The 17,256-nt window shown below is 35.6% G+C and overlaps 1 protein-coding gene across 2 annotated transcripts in view; it reads left to right on the forward strand.

Annotated features, from left to right (window-relative positions):
- The window catches only part of EXOC6 (exocyst complex component 6), a 229,115-nt gene that overhangs the window by 150,850 nt on the left and 61,009 nt on the right, over positions 1-17,256 (forward strand). For both annotated transcript variants that reach the window (XM_047759791.1, XM_047759790.1), the window contains exon 18: positions 1,618-1,797. In XM_047759791.1, the coding sequence (XP_047615747.1) occupies positions 1,618-1,797 (180 nt within the window). The remainder of the gene's footprint in view (positions 1-1,617; positions 1,798-17,256) is intronic.

Here is a 17,256-nt window from a genome sequence, read left to right on the forward strand (position 1 = left end):
AGAAGCGGCCCAAAGAAATAGCAAAAAAATAAAATAAAATAAAATAAAAAAATTTATTGAGGTGATTGTTGTACACTTGTGGTTAAGAACCACTGATAGTATGGTATCATTTAATTTTTGTACATTAAAATACAGTATTTCTCATTATATGAGATACATTGCTGCCTCCAGAGGGTACTGTTTCTTTAACGAGTAAAGAAAGAATAGCTTTGAAAAGCTGAATGTTAAAATTTAATTTAGGAGTGAGTTGATAATGTTACTGACTTTCTGGTCAGACCTGAGAGTATTGAGTGTATTTTGGTTTGAGAGTATTCTGGTTTCAGCTGTAGTAGAATTCCCCAGGAAGTCCAGTCTTTAGATTACAATTAGTGATCTTTTTTAGAAAGGTTTTAGCAAATAATTCAGTGTATTCTCGTGTATAAATACAGGAAAAGTTACAGTGAAATCTTTTTTTTAATTTTTACAGCTGTACCTATGGTATTTAGAAGTTCCCAGGCTAGGGCTCAAATGGGAGCTGCAGCTGCCAGCCTGCACCACAGCCACAGCAACGCCAGATATCTGAGCTACATCTGTGGTCTTTGTCACAGCTTATGGCAACACCGGATCCTTAACCCATTCATTGAGCAAGGCCAGGCATTGAACCTGCATCCTCACAGACACAATGTCGAGTTTTAACCTGCCGAGCCACAATGGGAACTCCCTACAATGTGTTTCTTTCCTTGCTCTTATTTCTTTAAAAATAAAATGCAGGGAATCAGTTTATGCACATATGTTTTATGATGATTGTATTTGTCTGGATTATAAAATAAGCAGAATCCTTAGTTCTTAGCAAAGTCCTGTTTCAGATTTGACTTTAAAACACATTCCTACCTAGGACTGCTGTCTGAATTTTTTTTTCACACAGCACCAGCCGCTAACTCCCTTAGATTTCTTTGTTTGCTATTGTAGGCTATGGAAAGTATTAATAAGCTTCTAAAGATAGAAAATACCCCTCACCAGAGTTTCATTTAAATTATCTTAACCTGGGTAGTTTATGGAAAAAAGTAGACCAGTTTTTGATGTCACCTCAGAAATGTAGATCGGTCAGAAAAAAGAACTAAGCAAAAATAAAGGAAAAAAGACCAAAAAATTATATTTTTTGTTACCATTTAGACATTTGCTGACTGATTTATTTTTCTGGGGTGACAGCAAGAACAAATTACACTTTTCTTGGACTTTGAATGAATATCTAAGATATTAGACCAAAGAAAAATAAAAAGCAAAACCTAGAATTTAAAAAAAACTTGATTTAGGAGTTCCCGTCGTGGTGTAGTGGTTAACGAATCTGACTAGGAACCATGAGGTTGCGGGTTCGATCCCCGGCCTTGCTCAGTGGGTTAAGGATCCAGCGTTGCCATGAGCTGTGGTGCAGGTTGCAGATGCGGCTCGGACCCTGCGTTGCTGTGGCTCTGGTGTAGGCCGGTGACTACAGCTCCGATTTGACCCCTAGCCTGGGAACCTCCATATGCTGTGGGAAGTGACCCTCAAAAAGGCAAAAAGACCAAAAAAAAAAACAAAAAAACTTGATTTATTACCTGCTTCTATAACTGTTTCTTATTTTTTGTTGTCCCCTATCAGGATGCCCGACATGCAGCAGAAGGAGAAATATATACTAAACTTAATCAAAAAATTGATGAATTTGTTCAGCTTGCTGATTATGACTGGACAATGTCTGAGCCAGATGGAAGAGCTAGTGGTTATTTAATGGATCTTATTAATTTTTTGAGAAGCATCTTTCAAGTGTTTACTCATTTGCCTGTAAGTATAAAAATTTTTCAAAAAATTATTATAGTTGTGCTTACTAAAGTATATTTTAGAATTCAGTTTTAGTTGGAGCCTTTCTTGTTTAGGCCAACTTCTTAGCTTGAGTATTTCCTTTTCTATTATTATAAATCAATTTGTGAAGACTCTTAACTTAGCAATTTTTTATTGAGTTGAAATTAATATATAACAATATATAAATTTTAGATGTACAACACTATAAAATGATATTTGTCTTTACTGCAGTGATCCCCACCATAAGTCTAATTACCATCCCCTTCACCCACTTTCACCCTTCCCTCTACCCTTACCACTCAGGTAACCACCAGTCTGTTCTCTATACCTGTGAGTTTGTTTTTTGTTTTGTTTTGTTTGATTCCACATATTAGTGAAAGCATACAGTATTTGTCCTTCTCTGTCTGACTTAGTTCATTTAGCATAACACCCTCAAAGTCAGTTGGCAAGATTCCTTCCTTTTTTATGGCTCTATAGCATTCTATTTTATATGTATGCCACATTTTTTTTAAACCAGTTCATCCATGGATGGACACTCAGGTTGTTTTCATATCTTGGCTATTATAAATAATATGTCAGTGATCAGAGGGGAGCATGTGTTTTCAAATTTGTGTTTTCCTTTTTCTTTTTAGAGCCAAACATGCAACATATGGAAGTTCCCAGGAGAGGGGTTGAATCAAAGCTGCAGCTGCTGACCACAGCCACAGCCACAGCAATGTGGGATCACATCTGTGACCTATGCCACAGCTTGCAACAACACCGGATCCTTAATCCACTGATCGAGGCCAAGAATTGAACCCACATCTTCATGGATACTAATTGGGTTCTTAACCTGCTGAGCCACAATGGAAACTCCTCCTTTTTCTTTAAATAAATAGCCAAAAGTAAAACAGCTGGATCATATTCTGAATTTTTTGAGGAATCTCCATACTGTTTTCCATAGTTGCTGCACTTCTCATCAAAAGCGTATGAGGGTTTCCTTTTCTCTACATTCTCTCCACTTGTTATTTCTGATTGTTTTGATAATAGCCATTCTAACAGATATAAGGTGATATCTCATTGAAATTTTGATTTGCATTTTCCTGATAATTAGTGATGTTGAACACCTTTTCACATGCCTGTTGGCCATCTGTATATCTTCTTTGGAAAAATGTCTATTCAGACCTCTGCCCAGTTTTTAATTGGGTTGCTTGTTTTGTTGTTGTTAAGATGTGCGACTTCTTTAAATATCTTGGATATTAATCCCATATTGAATATATGGTTTGCAAATATCTTTGTCATGTGGTGTGTGGCCTTTTCATTTTGTTGATGGCTTCCTTCACTGTGCAGAAGCTTTTTAGGTTGATGTAGTCCCCTTTGTATTTTTGTTTGTTTTTTGTTCACCTTTGCAGTCAGAACTAAAAACACATGGCTAAGACCAATGTCAAGGAGATTACCTCCTATGTTTTCTTACAGGAGTTTTTTATTTCAGGTCTTACATTCAAATCCTTAATCCATTTTGAGTTCATTTTTTTGTGTATGGTATAAGACTGTGGTCTAATTTCATTCTTTTGTATGTGGCTGCCCAATTTTCCCAGCTGTTTATTGAAGAGACTGTCCATTCCCCATTGTATGTTCTTGGTTTCTTTGCTGTCAATATGTTGTTTATATTTATGTGGATTCTCTATTCTGTTCCATTGTCTGTGTGTCTGTTTTTATACCAATACCATGTTTTGATTACTATAACTTTGTAATATAGTTTGAAATCAGGGATCATGAACCTCTCTAGTCAATTGTTTTAAATTTTAATTTGTTTTACTTTTTAACCAAAATAACTACAAGTCTCTTCCCACCAAAGCCAAAACAAAGCCCTAAAATTGACAACATAGGCTTAAATAGAATTAAACTCTCCTAGGAGTAGCTGTCTTGAAAGTCAATATAATCAGTGGCTTTTCCTGTTAGAAAAAGCCAAGAGGAGTTCCCTTTGTGACTCAGTGGGTAATGATCCAGCTTGTCTCTGGGGAGACACCCATTTGATCCCCTGTCCTGTACAGTGGGTTAAGGATCCGATGTTGCTGCAGCTGTGGCATGGGTCATAGCTGTGGCTCAGATTTGATTCCTGGCCTGGGAACTTCCATATGCTGTTGCTGCAGCCAAAAAGAGAAAGAAAGAAAGAAAAAGAAAAGGCCAAGAGATTATTGGGTATTTTAGATTAGAGATCAGAAGTAAAAAAGGAGCATTGTTCCGTCCTAATGTATAGTTGTGGCATATTTATATCTTGAATAATCTGTTGATGAAACATTAAAAAAAAAAAAAGATGTAAGGAGTTCCCACTATGGCACAATGGGATGGATCGGTGGCATCTCTAGAGCACCAGGACGCAGGTTTGGTCTCTGGCGCATCCGGTGCAGGTTGCAATTGCGGCTTGAATCTGATCCCTAGCCTGGGAACTGCATGTGCCGTGGGTGGCCAATAAAGAAAAGAAAAAGAAAAAAAAGATGTACCAGGGACATGTGAGGGTGAATAGGCTGATGAAGAATACAGAGACCAAAGAGATTATAGTGAGATGCGCATTCTCTCATTAGGTATATTTGAAATAACAGGACTACTGTTAAAATGTGAGTGGAATAGTTTTGTATAAGTAAAATAGGGAGAATTTATGGATCTTTTTAATCTCATCATAAGATATAGCCGAACACAAAAATATTTAACTTGGAGCCTACCCAATTGCCTTCAATGATCTCCCTTGTTTAAAATTTTAAAAAACTTATTCTTCTCACCCTTTACTTTTTCCTCCATCAGTGGGCCAACTAGAATAGTTAAAGGAAGGTGTTTCTAAAAAATAAATAGAAGAATTTCTTTCTTTTTTTTTTTTTTTTGCTTTTTTAGGGGACCACAGGCTAGAAGTAGAATTGGAGCTTCAACTGTCCACATCCTCATGGATACTAGTCAGGTTCTTAACCTGCTGAGCCACAACAGGAACTCCCTAGAAGTATTTCTTATAGATACTTTAATAGTGGATCTGTGCCAAAACTTTCCAGAAGTTACCTAGGATTGATACCATATTCCTAACTGTTGTTCTTGAGTAGATATATATATCTAATTTTTATAGCAACTGATTTCAAAAAAGTATGCATTAAATTATTGTTGAATTAATTTGAATTCACCATGTAAATATAAATCATCCCCATGCTTCCAATCAGAAATAATCCTCAAGAATAAACACATGCATGTGTGTGCACATTTTCACAGATAGACACACATCATGTTTATCTACTTCTTTAGAGTAGTAGCAAATATAAGCACAGAAGATGACATTATGGTTAGAGATAAAACAAAAGAGAGTTTCTAGAAAGGAAGAAATATGAACAAATTGACCCTTCAAGATCTATTTACTTCTACTATAAAAAATATCCATTTGTTAGTATAAACATTTAGATAAACTGGGTTTCTTTTGCAAATAACACATGAAGAAATTAAAAATTCATCATTTATACATATCCCTTAGTGGCTGTAAATCAATAAAAAAATCTTTCTTGAAACAAACACATCACTAGAATTTATGAAGGAAAGAAATGTTAACTGTTCTTTCCAGAAGCAGATCAACGCTGGGTATTTAGGTGGTACTGTATTCACAGTAAAAGGTTACTGACTTCCACTTGGCAGTCATGAAGAATCACTAGATATATTCAAGTTGTTAATAACTCCTTCTATTTATGTACTTGTAAGTGGTGAATGAATGTTTAATGCTTTTAAAAATTCTTCTGTTTTTAAATTTTCTAGCTAATATAAAATCTTATTTTAAAACCCACAAAGCTAGCTTGTAAATCAGGCTTAAAAATAAGTGTGATAAATGCATAGAAAAAGATGACTTGGAGAATACATGTCAAAATGTTAACTGTAGTTATCTTTTTACAAGATAACAGCAGGTAACTTTTTTTTATTCTGTATTTAGCAGTATTTTCCAATTGTCAGGGAAAAAATTATTAAAAACAAGAAGGGTCAGGTACACATTTGAATTAGTAAAAATTACAGATTTCAAGAGTAATGATTTGGAAATAAAATAATATTTATTTCATGTACTAATCATATGTCACTGGCATTAGCTAGCATCTATTACTAGCCTTTTTAAGCACTGCAGTTAAGCTATAATAGTTATTAAAATAAATACACCTTACAGTGACTATCTTTCACAATTAATGAAGACTTTTTAAAATGGCTATATAATACAAAAGTATAGAACTCAAGGGTAAGTAATATCAAGCTAAAAATGTAGGCATAAATACAAGAAAAAAGTGAAAAGATATTTTAAAAAACTAGTACTATAAAAAGCCTTAATAACAGAGGAAGAAGGGAGAAGAAAAGACAAAACTAACATTTTTATTAACAATACCTACTTTATGCCAAGCACCCTGCCAATCAACTATTCTACCTATGATTTTAATTCATCCTCTGATAGTCCTACGGGGAAAATGAATTATGCCCATTTTGCAGAAGGTAAGAATCCCACAGACAATAAATTAAAAATCTAAGGTTCAAACAAGTCTTTCTAACTCTAAAGCCTATCCTGGGCTCGCCTACCTTCAGCTTCTTGACCTCTAAGAACAATAACAGCTAAACAGATTTAGCTCTGAGTCATAAAATGGCAAACTCCCTTAAGGCAGATAATACATTTAGCACAGAAGCTTAACATTTTAGGTTATGAGGAAATACCTGTCATTACTATAAATACTGTCTACTGTCAGTTCCTATAGCCAGGAGAGCCTGGCTTCTGTGCTAGAGCACAGGGAAATGCAGGTGAGTAGGTAATTTAACATGGAAGCAAGGAAGCACTTTATTTTTCCATTCCCTGCACGGGCTTGTACCGACTGACTCTTAAGAGAAACAGATGAGGAAAGCAATATATCAGTTCTCTCACTCATCCACTCGTAGAAACAGGAGGTATTTGGAAATAAATTTATCACAGGCCCAAGTCAATCAGCTTAGAAAGACAATAAACTAATCTGGTTTCTGTGTGAATATAAATATCAAAGCTGTTTTCTTCCCAGAAATACATGTTTTCCTTTTACTTGCAAATATGCTTAAAATTTGATTTTCTGTGCTTATAGAAGTGGTGTGATGAACAGTAAAAAAAGATTGGATAATAAAGACATGATTTTTAGGAATAATGAATTTTATCTTTGGCCTATGATTGTCTAACTATATGTTAATATGATTGATTATTTTTCAAGAAGATCATTATCTGATTATAGGTATATCTCATTTTGGAGAATGGATACCTGAAAAGGAAGTTCATAAAAAGAACATCTATTAATAGAATCATTTCTTCCAATGTCTTTTACTCTAAGATTAGAAGTGTCTTCCTACTAAGACAAAATGGCCTCAAAATCATATTGGGAAATATGTATTGTAGAGCCTGTAGAGTCTCTTCCCAACTGTGCATTCAGTGACGTTACGTTTTGCCAGGCATAGTTAGACCATGGAAATCAGCGTATCTTACTAATCAAGGGTTTTTTTCCCCCCAGAGAATTGTTGTTAAGCATTCACTAATACAGCACTAAATATAGCATAGCTTTTAAAATCACATTGTTGGAGAAAAATTATTTACCTTTTATTAATTCAAGAAATAAATCAGTGGCCCAGGAGGATTAGCAGCGTCTCTTTAGTGTCAGGATGCAGGTTCCAGGTTTGATTTCTGGCACCACACAGTGGGTTAAAGGATCCAGTGTTGCTGTGCACAGCTGAGGCTCAGATCTGATTCCCTGGCCCAGCAGCTCCATATACTGTGGGGTTGCCCAAAAAAGGAAAAAAAGAAAAAAAAAAAGAAATCAAAGTATATGTTTAATGACAAAATTTAAAATACTATAGTAGAAACTGCTTTTAAGACAGGGAAATGTGCTGTGTTACTTTCTCTTTAAATTTTGTATCTAACACTATCCAATTTTCTTTTATGGTGTTTCCCTTTGCTGCTTCCTTTGAAGGTTTTTTTCCCTTGGCTTAAATGTTGCTTTGAACTATTAGTAATTTATTGATGCACTAATTTAGTATCCTTTATAAATTCTTTATGCTTAGGGCCATGATTTCTTTCCCTACTAAATGTGTCCAGTGCCACTAAATTTTTAATTTACATCTTTAATTTCCGTAAATAGTTAAAAAACATTATGCATTCTGTCAGTGAGAAAGAAATATATATCTGACTTTTAAAACCATTCTCTCCATAAGAATTTTTTTCTGGAGATACTGTACTGTGCTGAAAATTTTGAGATTTGGGGGTTTAGGCCTGATTCTTCCAGTTAACCAGTGTTGTGGAAGTAGGACAAGTCATTCAGCCTCTGGATCAATTTGCTAATGTCTGGTTTATTTTATAGAGCTATAAATAAAGACTGTTTTGTTTTAGTTTACTTTAATTAATATGTGTATATGGTAATAAGTCAAGTGGGATAGAAAATAGCCTGTCTCTCACCAACCTCCACCTCCATCCCAGACTCCTAAACCTCCAGCCTACCTTTTCACCATATGTTTTCATTTCTTCTGAACATCATCTTAAAAAGAGAATGTTTTGTGAGTACCCACTGTGAGAGATAAGGCACACATCACAAACTCTCATTTTCCCCTTTTTCTCCCATTGTTTTGTGTTATTTCTTTTATTTAGTATTTCTTTACTAACATAGTTATACTCCTAGTTTTTGTTCCTTTTCTTTAGACAGTATCTTAATTCTTTTCTATGTAAGATAAAAGTATTAGCTTCTTTACCCTTTATTCTATCAGTTCTTCATCTACTATTTTCTGACAGCTACAGAGGCCTCTCTTTCTAGTTTGTACCAGTTGCTCTCTAGGATTTAATGGCTGTGTAGCTGTTAAGCTGGGACTTTCCTTCTCTTTTCTCCAAGATTGGGAGCTTTTTCCTGGATTGTGCATGTGTTTTTGTTTTTTGTTTTTTTGCTTTGCTGGTTGGTTTTGTTAAACTGCCTCAGTAACTTCCTCCTAATTTATGTCCTTGCGTGTCATGAAGTATCTTCTTCTCTCCTAATGTTTGATTGCTAGTTTGGCTGGTTATATAGTTCTAGGTTGAATAGTTTAGTTCTTTTTTTTTCTTTCTTTCTTTCTTTTTTGGCTGCCCCATGGCATATGGAATTCCCAGGCCAGGGTTCAGATCCAAGCTACAATTGTGACTTGTGCTGCATCTGTGGCAGTGCCAGATCCTTAACCCATTGTGCCAGGCTGGGGATTGAACCTGTGTCCAGAGGTCCATAAACACCGCCAATCCTGTTGTGCCACAGAGGAAATTCCTAGGTTGGATAGTTTTATCTCTGATAATTTTTATTGCATTCCTCTGTTTTCTTCTGGCATGCAAGTTTTAGGATATATTTTTTATTCCTTTATATTCTAAAATGTCACTAGAGGGAGTTCCTGTGTGGCTCTGCAGCTTCAGTATCCAGTGTTGTCACCGTGGTGGCTCAGGGCTGCCGTGACTTGGGTTCAGTCCCTGGCCTGGCATCTTCTGCACATCTTGGGTATGGAAAAAATAAATGTTGGGATTTCCATTGGGGCTCAGCAATAATGAACCCTACTAGTATCCATGAAGATGTGGGTTCTATCCCTAGCCTTGCACAGTGGGTTTAAGGATCCAGTGTTGCTGTGAGCTGTGGTGTAGATCACAGATGTGGCTTGGATCCCACATTGCTATGGCATAGGTCAGCAGCTCCAGCTTTGATTTGACCCCTAGCCTGGGAACTTCCATATGCTGTGGGTGTGGCCCTAAAAAGACAAAAAGAAAAAAAAAGTCATGGGAATATGTGGAGATGTAAGCTTATATTCCATTCACTTTGCTCTTTGTTCAGCATCCCTTTACTGTCAGAGGGGAAATTCAGTGCAGGAAAAGTCTCTTTTATTATTTTTTAGATAATTTTCTCCCCTCTGCTTTTTTTTTTTTAAGGGCTGTACCCACGCATATGGGGGTTCCCAGGCAAGGGGTTGAATCAACTATTGCTGCCAGCCTACGCCACAGCAACACAGGATCCAAGCTGCATCTGCAGCCTATACCACAGCAACACTGGATCCTTAACCCCCTGAGCAAGGCCAGGGATTGAACCCGCTTCCTCATGGATACTAATTGGGTTTGTTAACCACTGAGCCACGATGGGAACTTCCCCCTTTGCTTTTCTGTTCTGTCTTTCTTGGACTCTCATTAGTTAGATATTAGAGTTTCTAGGTTGGTCCTCTGTCTTTTGTCCTTTCCTTCATTTCCTGTTTCTTCATCTTTTTTTTGTTCTGTGCTTTGGGAGAATTTCTCAATTTTATTTGCAGTCCTTCTAGAGAATATTTTGTTATATTTTCAATTTCTAAGGAATCACTTCAGTTTTAAATATATATCTTTTTCATAGAATACTGTTCTCTCTCTCTCTTGTTTTTCTTTTTAGGGCCACAGGTGTGGAATATGGAAGTTCTCAGACTAGGGGTTGAATTGGAGCTGCAGCCACAAGCCTACACCACAGCCACGGCAATGCCAGCTCTAAGCCACATCTGCAACCTACACCACAGCTCACAGCAATGCTGGATACTTAACCCACTGTGTGGGGCCAGGGATTGAACCCATATCCTCATGGATACTATTCAGGGTTTGTTACCACTGAACCACAACAGGAACTCCTGATGTTCTCTCTATTTTTTTTTAATGGATATATTATCTTTCAAATCTCCCTGTGGTATTGGAAAAGTTTTTAAAAAGTTATTTTCTCTTTCTTGAATTATCCGTTCTCTAGAATAAGTTTTTTCTTTGTTTTTCTTCATTCTCTTTTAGCAAAGAAGGCCTGGAACACTGATACGGGTTTACTCTGCTACTGTGTAAATACCCTATATTTTGATAAATTTTTTTCCCCCAGTAGGAATCTGACTAGATTTTTTTTTTTAATTTGAGAGGCATTTTGCCTAGGATTTTTCACATTTGAGTGAGCAGAGATGGAGATGATCTTCCTCTCTTTAGGGCTGACTTCACTGATGTGTAATCTGTGCAGTTGCGCCAGGTTCCAATTTTAGAAGGGTCCTGCCTGGGGTTTAATGCTCTGTAGTTATCTTGAAATTCTTAATAATTTTTGAACAAATGACCTCACATCTTACACTGAGCTCCATAAATTGTGTAGACTTCTCTGCCTCTTTCCTCTGCCACGACACTGCCAGATCAGCAGGACCCCCCCACCCCCACCCCTGCTCCTTCTACCTATACCAGCACTCAGCTCTCCCCGCAGAAGTCTTCTCATTGTGAAAAATGCTTATGCTCTCTCTTACAGTTAGGAGATCATTGGCACAGTCATTCCAGAAATCTTCAATTACTTTCCCTGCTTTCCATTCCACTTCTCATTTGTGTCCTCTCTCATACCTGCCAACTCTGGACCTTTAATGTATAGCTGACTCAGAGCTCCACTATAGTTCCCTGGTAGCATATCATGGGCAGTTGCTCTCTCTTCTGTTTAATCTGCTTTCTGTCTTCCAGAAAGTATCCCTTGATAAATTCCCCCATACCCCTTCATTTTCTCCTCTGTTAAATATTTTATTCCTTTTCGTAATTCTGTGCTTTTTGTTTCACTTGTTTCTCAGGATTGCAAGCACATTAAATAATCTACCATCTTGATTTTGAACAACTTATTTCCTTGTCTGGAAGTAAAGTGATTGGATAAATTCACCTCTAAGGTCCCCATATATAAAATTTGTTTTTAAGTGTCGTATGGGTGTAAAGTCCCAAGCTAGACTTTGATTTATTCACTCTGACATCTTATTTTCTCTTTTAGCTTCGCACTTTTATGTTTTTTATTATTTGGTTCATACTTTTTTTTATAAGTGTACATATCTTTTGACTTCACTGAAAACTGCAAAGGAGATCTTTATTAGTCAATAATATAATCACAGACTTTTATCACCTTTTCTTTTATGTGACACCAGAAAGAATTGTATTAAAAATACAACAATTGGGAGTTCCCTAGTGCCTAAGCAGGTTAAGGATCTAGTGTCACTGCTGTGGCTCAGGTTACTGCTGTGGCCCAGGTTTGATCCCTGGCCCAGGAACTTCTGCATGCAGCAGGCATGGCCAAAACTATAAAACAAAAATACAAAGATTGTATTTTTAAAATTGTAACAGGCAGCTTTGAATACATTTTAGTGCTTTCCTTATCAAGTGAAACATAACCATATATTTATTGTGTGTGTGTGTGTATATATATATATATACACACACATACTTACAAATTGTTTTTTCTTGTTTGGATATTAATTTTAAAATATATAAGGATAATAATATTTTATCTGATTTATTGACTATAACTCATATAAAATTGTGTCATGTGAACAATGATGTCTCATGATGTACATGTTGTGTGTTAAGTGTTATTGACCAACTTTTATTGACCTGGTTACTAAATCTTAGCTAAATTTCATCTTGAGTTTCTGGCTTTTATATCTTGCAAAATACCTTTACCTATAATTTGAAAGATTTTGGAAAAATAGTTGAATAAAATAACTGTGGTGATGGGATAATTTTGCTCTTCCAAACAAAATTTATTGGAAGTTAAACCTAGAAAGGACTGAGAGATTATCCAGAGTCTAGTCCACTCTTCTAAGAGAATGCATTGTCTGGCTAACACAGCTGCTAGCCCTCTGCTTGCTGGGCTTAATTGTTGCCATAATCTGCCTGGCTAGTTGAGTGTCCTCTTCCTCCATTTCTGCTTGTGGTTTCTCTTTTACTCTATATGTGTTTGGTGAAGAGAACAACTTCTCACATGGAGGGGCACTTAGGGATAGGCTATACCAGATGTTCAGCTACCACTAATAAATAGATTTTGAGTTTCATTGACCTAATATAAAAAGGTTAAATCCATGTTTCTGGGTGAATACCCTTTTCTTAAGAAAAAAAAAAGTAGTGCCGAAATATTATATAGTTTATTATTGGAATTTGAAAAGTAAGTTAGATCAATTAAAAAACAGTGTTTTTGGGAGTTCACTGTAGTGCAGTGTGTTAAGAATCCAACATTGTTTCTCTTGTGGTGTGGGTTCAATCCCAGGCCTGGAGCGTGGGTTAAGGATCTGGTATTGCAGCAGCTGTGGTGTAGGTCACAGCTGCAACTCAGATTCACTCCCTGGCCCAGGAACTTTCATACATGGTGGGTGCAGCCAAAAAGGAAAAAAATTTAAAAAACAGTATTTTAAGGCTAATTAAATTTATTTTATCAATCCTTATTATTTTAAGGAATTAACATTTAATTAATTTTTAATGTTTTAAATGAATAAGCCAGTACCATATTTTTAATACAGAACTTAAGTGGTAGTTGATATGTGTTTGAGACCAATGATTTGGTTTTTACTTGGACCTATTAATCACTTTGACCTATTAATCACTTCCCAGGGGAGAAAAATACATTTAAATGATTAATTGTAAGATAATTTAGTGTGCCATCCTTTCCTTGAGTAATTTATTTTAAGCTCTGTGAGCGGGTTTTGTGGAAGCATAGTGGCTTATCCTGTCTAAGCATCTTCAGAATCATATATTATTTACAATTTTCTATTTGTAAAGAAGTAGACGTTTTATTTCTTTTTGTATTAAAATCACTTGTAGGAAGATAAGCTTGTTAAAAAATCAGATTCCAGTGCTTGGCACTAGATTTAACTGAACTAAAATTTCCAGAGCTTAAATATCGACATTTTTGCTTAAAATTCGAGAACAGTTTTTCCATTGGAAAGAACCTTGTCAATGAGCTGGTGTTTTCTAAACTTGCTGGTTCAGCAGACATTTTAGTAACTGCTAAAGTTCTCAGTATTTTAATGCTGACTACACAGCTTGATTAGGTAGACAGAAGTTTGGAGGAGGATTTATCTGATTGGTGTAGATGTGAAAACTCACATATGTATGATAGTCACATTATGTGATTAATTAATGCCTTTTAAATTATAGCAACACAGAGAGCTTGCTTGTTTTAGAAAGTATTTGTTTTGTTACTTTTAAACACCACTTCTGTCGTTACTGGAATACATTTTCCTTTTTGTTTGATTGCCTGTCTGACTTCCTTCTCAGACTAACAGCAATGATCACGCAGCCATGTCGGTAAGTAGATATAAGCTGAAGCTAGCATGCAAATTAGAAAATAAAGAACTTCCTGCAGGCTTATTTTTCTCTGCCTAGGTATTTATAGTAAATTTTAATTTTTTGGCAATGTTCTTGCTATATTGTAGTTTTGTGGAAACCAAAGTTTGAAGGTAATATTAGTTGTTTTTTAAGCAATCAAGATTCTCTGGAATTTGATTGTGAGGGTTAATATTATGGTGCATATGTGGTGAATACAGTGCTCTGGGAAACCTCTCTGTGGTCACCTCATGCATGACAGGCCACACTTCGCAAATATTTTCCTTATCTGCAAATGAGTTCAATAAGAGTGTATACTATATATATTTTATATACTTATACACTTTATATAATTATATCCTTACATATATATATTTAGAGATTAAATGAGGTAGTGTACATGAAATGTTTAGAAAAGTACCTGGCATGTAATAAACATTCAAAAAAATATTAGTTGTTAGTATTACTGTTTGTAAGACTGCTTTTCCTGAATGTTTTTTCTCTACAACCCTTACCCAAACAGTACTTGTAGAAATATCAGTGCATAACCCAGTTCAAGTGTTTCTTTTTCACTCCATGCCCAGTATTGCTTTCCTGAATTGCCGTAGCTTTTACCTTTTTAAAATTGTTTCATACTATTTTTCTTTTTATTTTTATTTATTTATCCTTTTCACCTCTAGTTATGAGCTCTTGACAACCAGAATAAGAAGCCAAATTTTATCTGCATATAAATACTGAAAAATCTTATTTTGTTTTTGTAAGTGTCCCTAACCTATATTTTGTCTTTTCTGTTCTTATTTCTGTTATCAAAGTTCAGAGTTTGATTATTGTAATTGTCTTCTAATTAGTCTCTCCCAATAATCTCTCCTTACTTCAGCTCATCCTGCCTATCAAAGCCAGATTGTCCTTTCCAAAGCATAGTTACTGTTTTCCCTAATCAAAAACTTAAGAGTTTCTCACTTATCTACTGAATTAAGTAAAAATTCTACAGGCTAACTAACAAAAAAATGATCTCAGCCTCTTTCAGATTTATTTCTGACCATTATTCAACATGGGCATCCAAAGTGGAAATTCATTGTGTCTTGCATCTAGCTTTAATTTTCTACCTTGTCTTCATTTATAACTGTAAAAAATCTTGAATCTCTTCCAAAAGCCATCTTTAATGCTGCCTTTTTCATGAAACTTTTGCTAATTCCACTTAACCGTGTATTGATACTTTGTCCCACTTTTATGGTACTGTTTGTATTTTGTCTTGTGCTGTGGTCCTAGACTTGCCGTCTCTACTGGTGGAATTTAATCGCTTTATGTCAGGCATTGTATCTGCTCATCATTGTTTATTCTGTAATACCTAAACAATGTCTTGCCCGGAGTAAGGGCTTGATAAGTATTTTTAAAGTTAATAGAAGAGAAATAGTGAAGAAATGGACTACTATAAAAGTCATTTTCTCATACGTTTAAAAAGTATACAGCAAAAATTGAATTTTTGAGTCAGGAATTTGCCAATTAGAATTCTTTCTAGTTTTGAATAGAAAGCTTACCGTCTATTATTTGCAGGAAGAAGTTTAGAAAATGTGTACATGAACATGATTTTGTAAAGATAGTATCCCCAGTACTGATTAGAAATATTTGTATTTTTATGCATTTCTTGCACACCTCCATGAAAAAATAATGTGGTAATTCAGACCACAAGTCTCTAGATATAACTATAAATTTTGAATAGTGATCAAAGCAAAATGAAAGAACCAAGAGCACCAAAATGACGGTTGCAAATTCCCAACACTAAGGAAAAATATTTTGACTCATTGCAGAGACAGACCCTCATGCTTCCACTTGACCTTTTTGCTCATTTAATGTAGTAGTTGTTAAGTACTTATTAAGCTTGCTAACAGGTTTCCTGCAGATAAACCATATACATATTCAGAATACAGAAGTGATATTAACCCTGCTATCCAAAAAACCTCAGATTGTTTCTTGTCCTCTCTTTAAGAAGGAAGAACTGATTTGGGGATCAGTTTTAGGTAAATGTGAATGAGAAATTTAGTAATATTTGGCACTTGAATGTCCAATTTTTTTTTTTTTTTCCTTTTTAGGGCCGCACATGCAGCATATGGAAGTTCCCAGGCTAGGGGTTAAATCCAAGCTATAGATGCCAGCCTACACCATAGCCACAGCAATGCTGGATACTTAACCCACTGAGTGAGGCCAGGGATCGAACTCACACCTCATGGATCCAAGTCAGGTTCATCAACCATTGAGCCATGAAGGGGACTCCAAATATCCAATGTTTTGAAAAAATTGCTTATATGAGATAGTTCTTTATATGGTAATAAATGAGATATTTCTATGATATCGTTTGATATCTCCGAACTTTTATAATGTTACTTCCAAGTACACAAAAATCAACAAAAGTAAACCATTGACAGTGTATCAGCACATTGGAGAGAGAGAACTTTGAAAGAAAATGTAAATTTAAAAAGTTAAAAACAGTCGAAGCCCACTATTAGAATTTACATTTTTTTCTTAAGATTTTTCATAATGTAATAAAACAGTTAAGTGATTTTCACTGCTGGAAGTTAATTGCAAAAAAAAAAATCTTGCTTTTTAGGTAAAAATGAACACTTGAATTTTATAACTTTAATCCTTTTAGGTATTTATTAAGTTGATGTCTCTAATAGCTAAATGCTAACTGATCTTGGTTTAGAATTTAACTTCATAAGTTTGTAAATCTTCTGTGTGTATATAGCATACTTAAATATTTTTCTGCTGTCACAGGTTGTAGAAAACAGCATTTTGAGTTGCTCTTAATCAGGGCGTAGCTGATAGAAGTAGTAATAGAGGGCTTTTAGAAGGAAACAGCATGAGAGTCCTAGTAGGAAGCCAGTGGATGAGGAGAGAACTACAAAGCCTGACCTGTGAATAACAGATCAAGGAGAGATAAATGGAAATAATTGAAGTTGACTCTTCCCAGCCTATAGACTAAATGTGCATGTATTAGTATTAGTACACATATGCATATGTACACTTACAAATGTCCTATAACTTTAATAGCTATAGGTGAAATAGCCAACATCATCTATAACAGGCTTTATAAGCAAAGTATCATTTTGAACAAGAAGATTCATTATTAAAAAACAGATGAGGGAGTTCCTGTTGTGGCTCAGTGGAAACGAATCCAACTAAGAACCATGAGGTTGTGGGTTCGATCCCTGGCCTCGCTCAGTGGGTTAAGGATATGGTGTTGCCGTGAGCTGTGCTGTAGGTCGCAGATGCGGCTCGGATCTGGCATTGCTGTGGCTCTGGTGTAGGCCGGCAGCTACAGCTCCGATTGGAGCCCTAGCCTGGGAACCTCCATATGC

The sequence above is a fragment of the Phacochoerus africanus genome, chromosome 15, assembly GCF_016906955.1.
Source record: "Phacochoerus africanus isolate WHEZ1 chromosome 15, ROS_Pafr_v1, whole genome shotgun sequence".
Taxonomy (NCBI): Eukaryota; Metazoa; Chordata; class Mammalia; order Artiodactyla; family Suidae; genus Phacochoerus; species Phacochoerus africanus.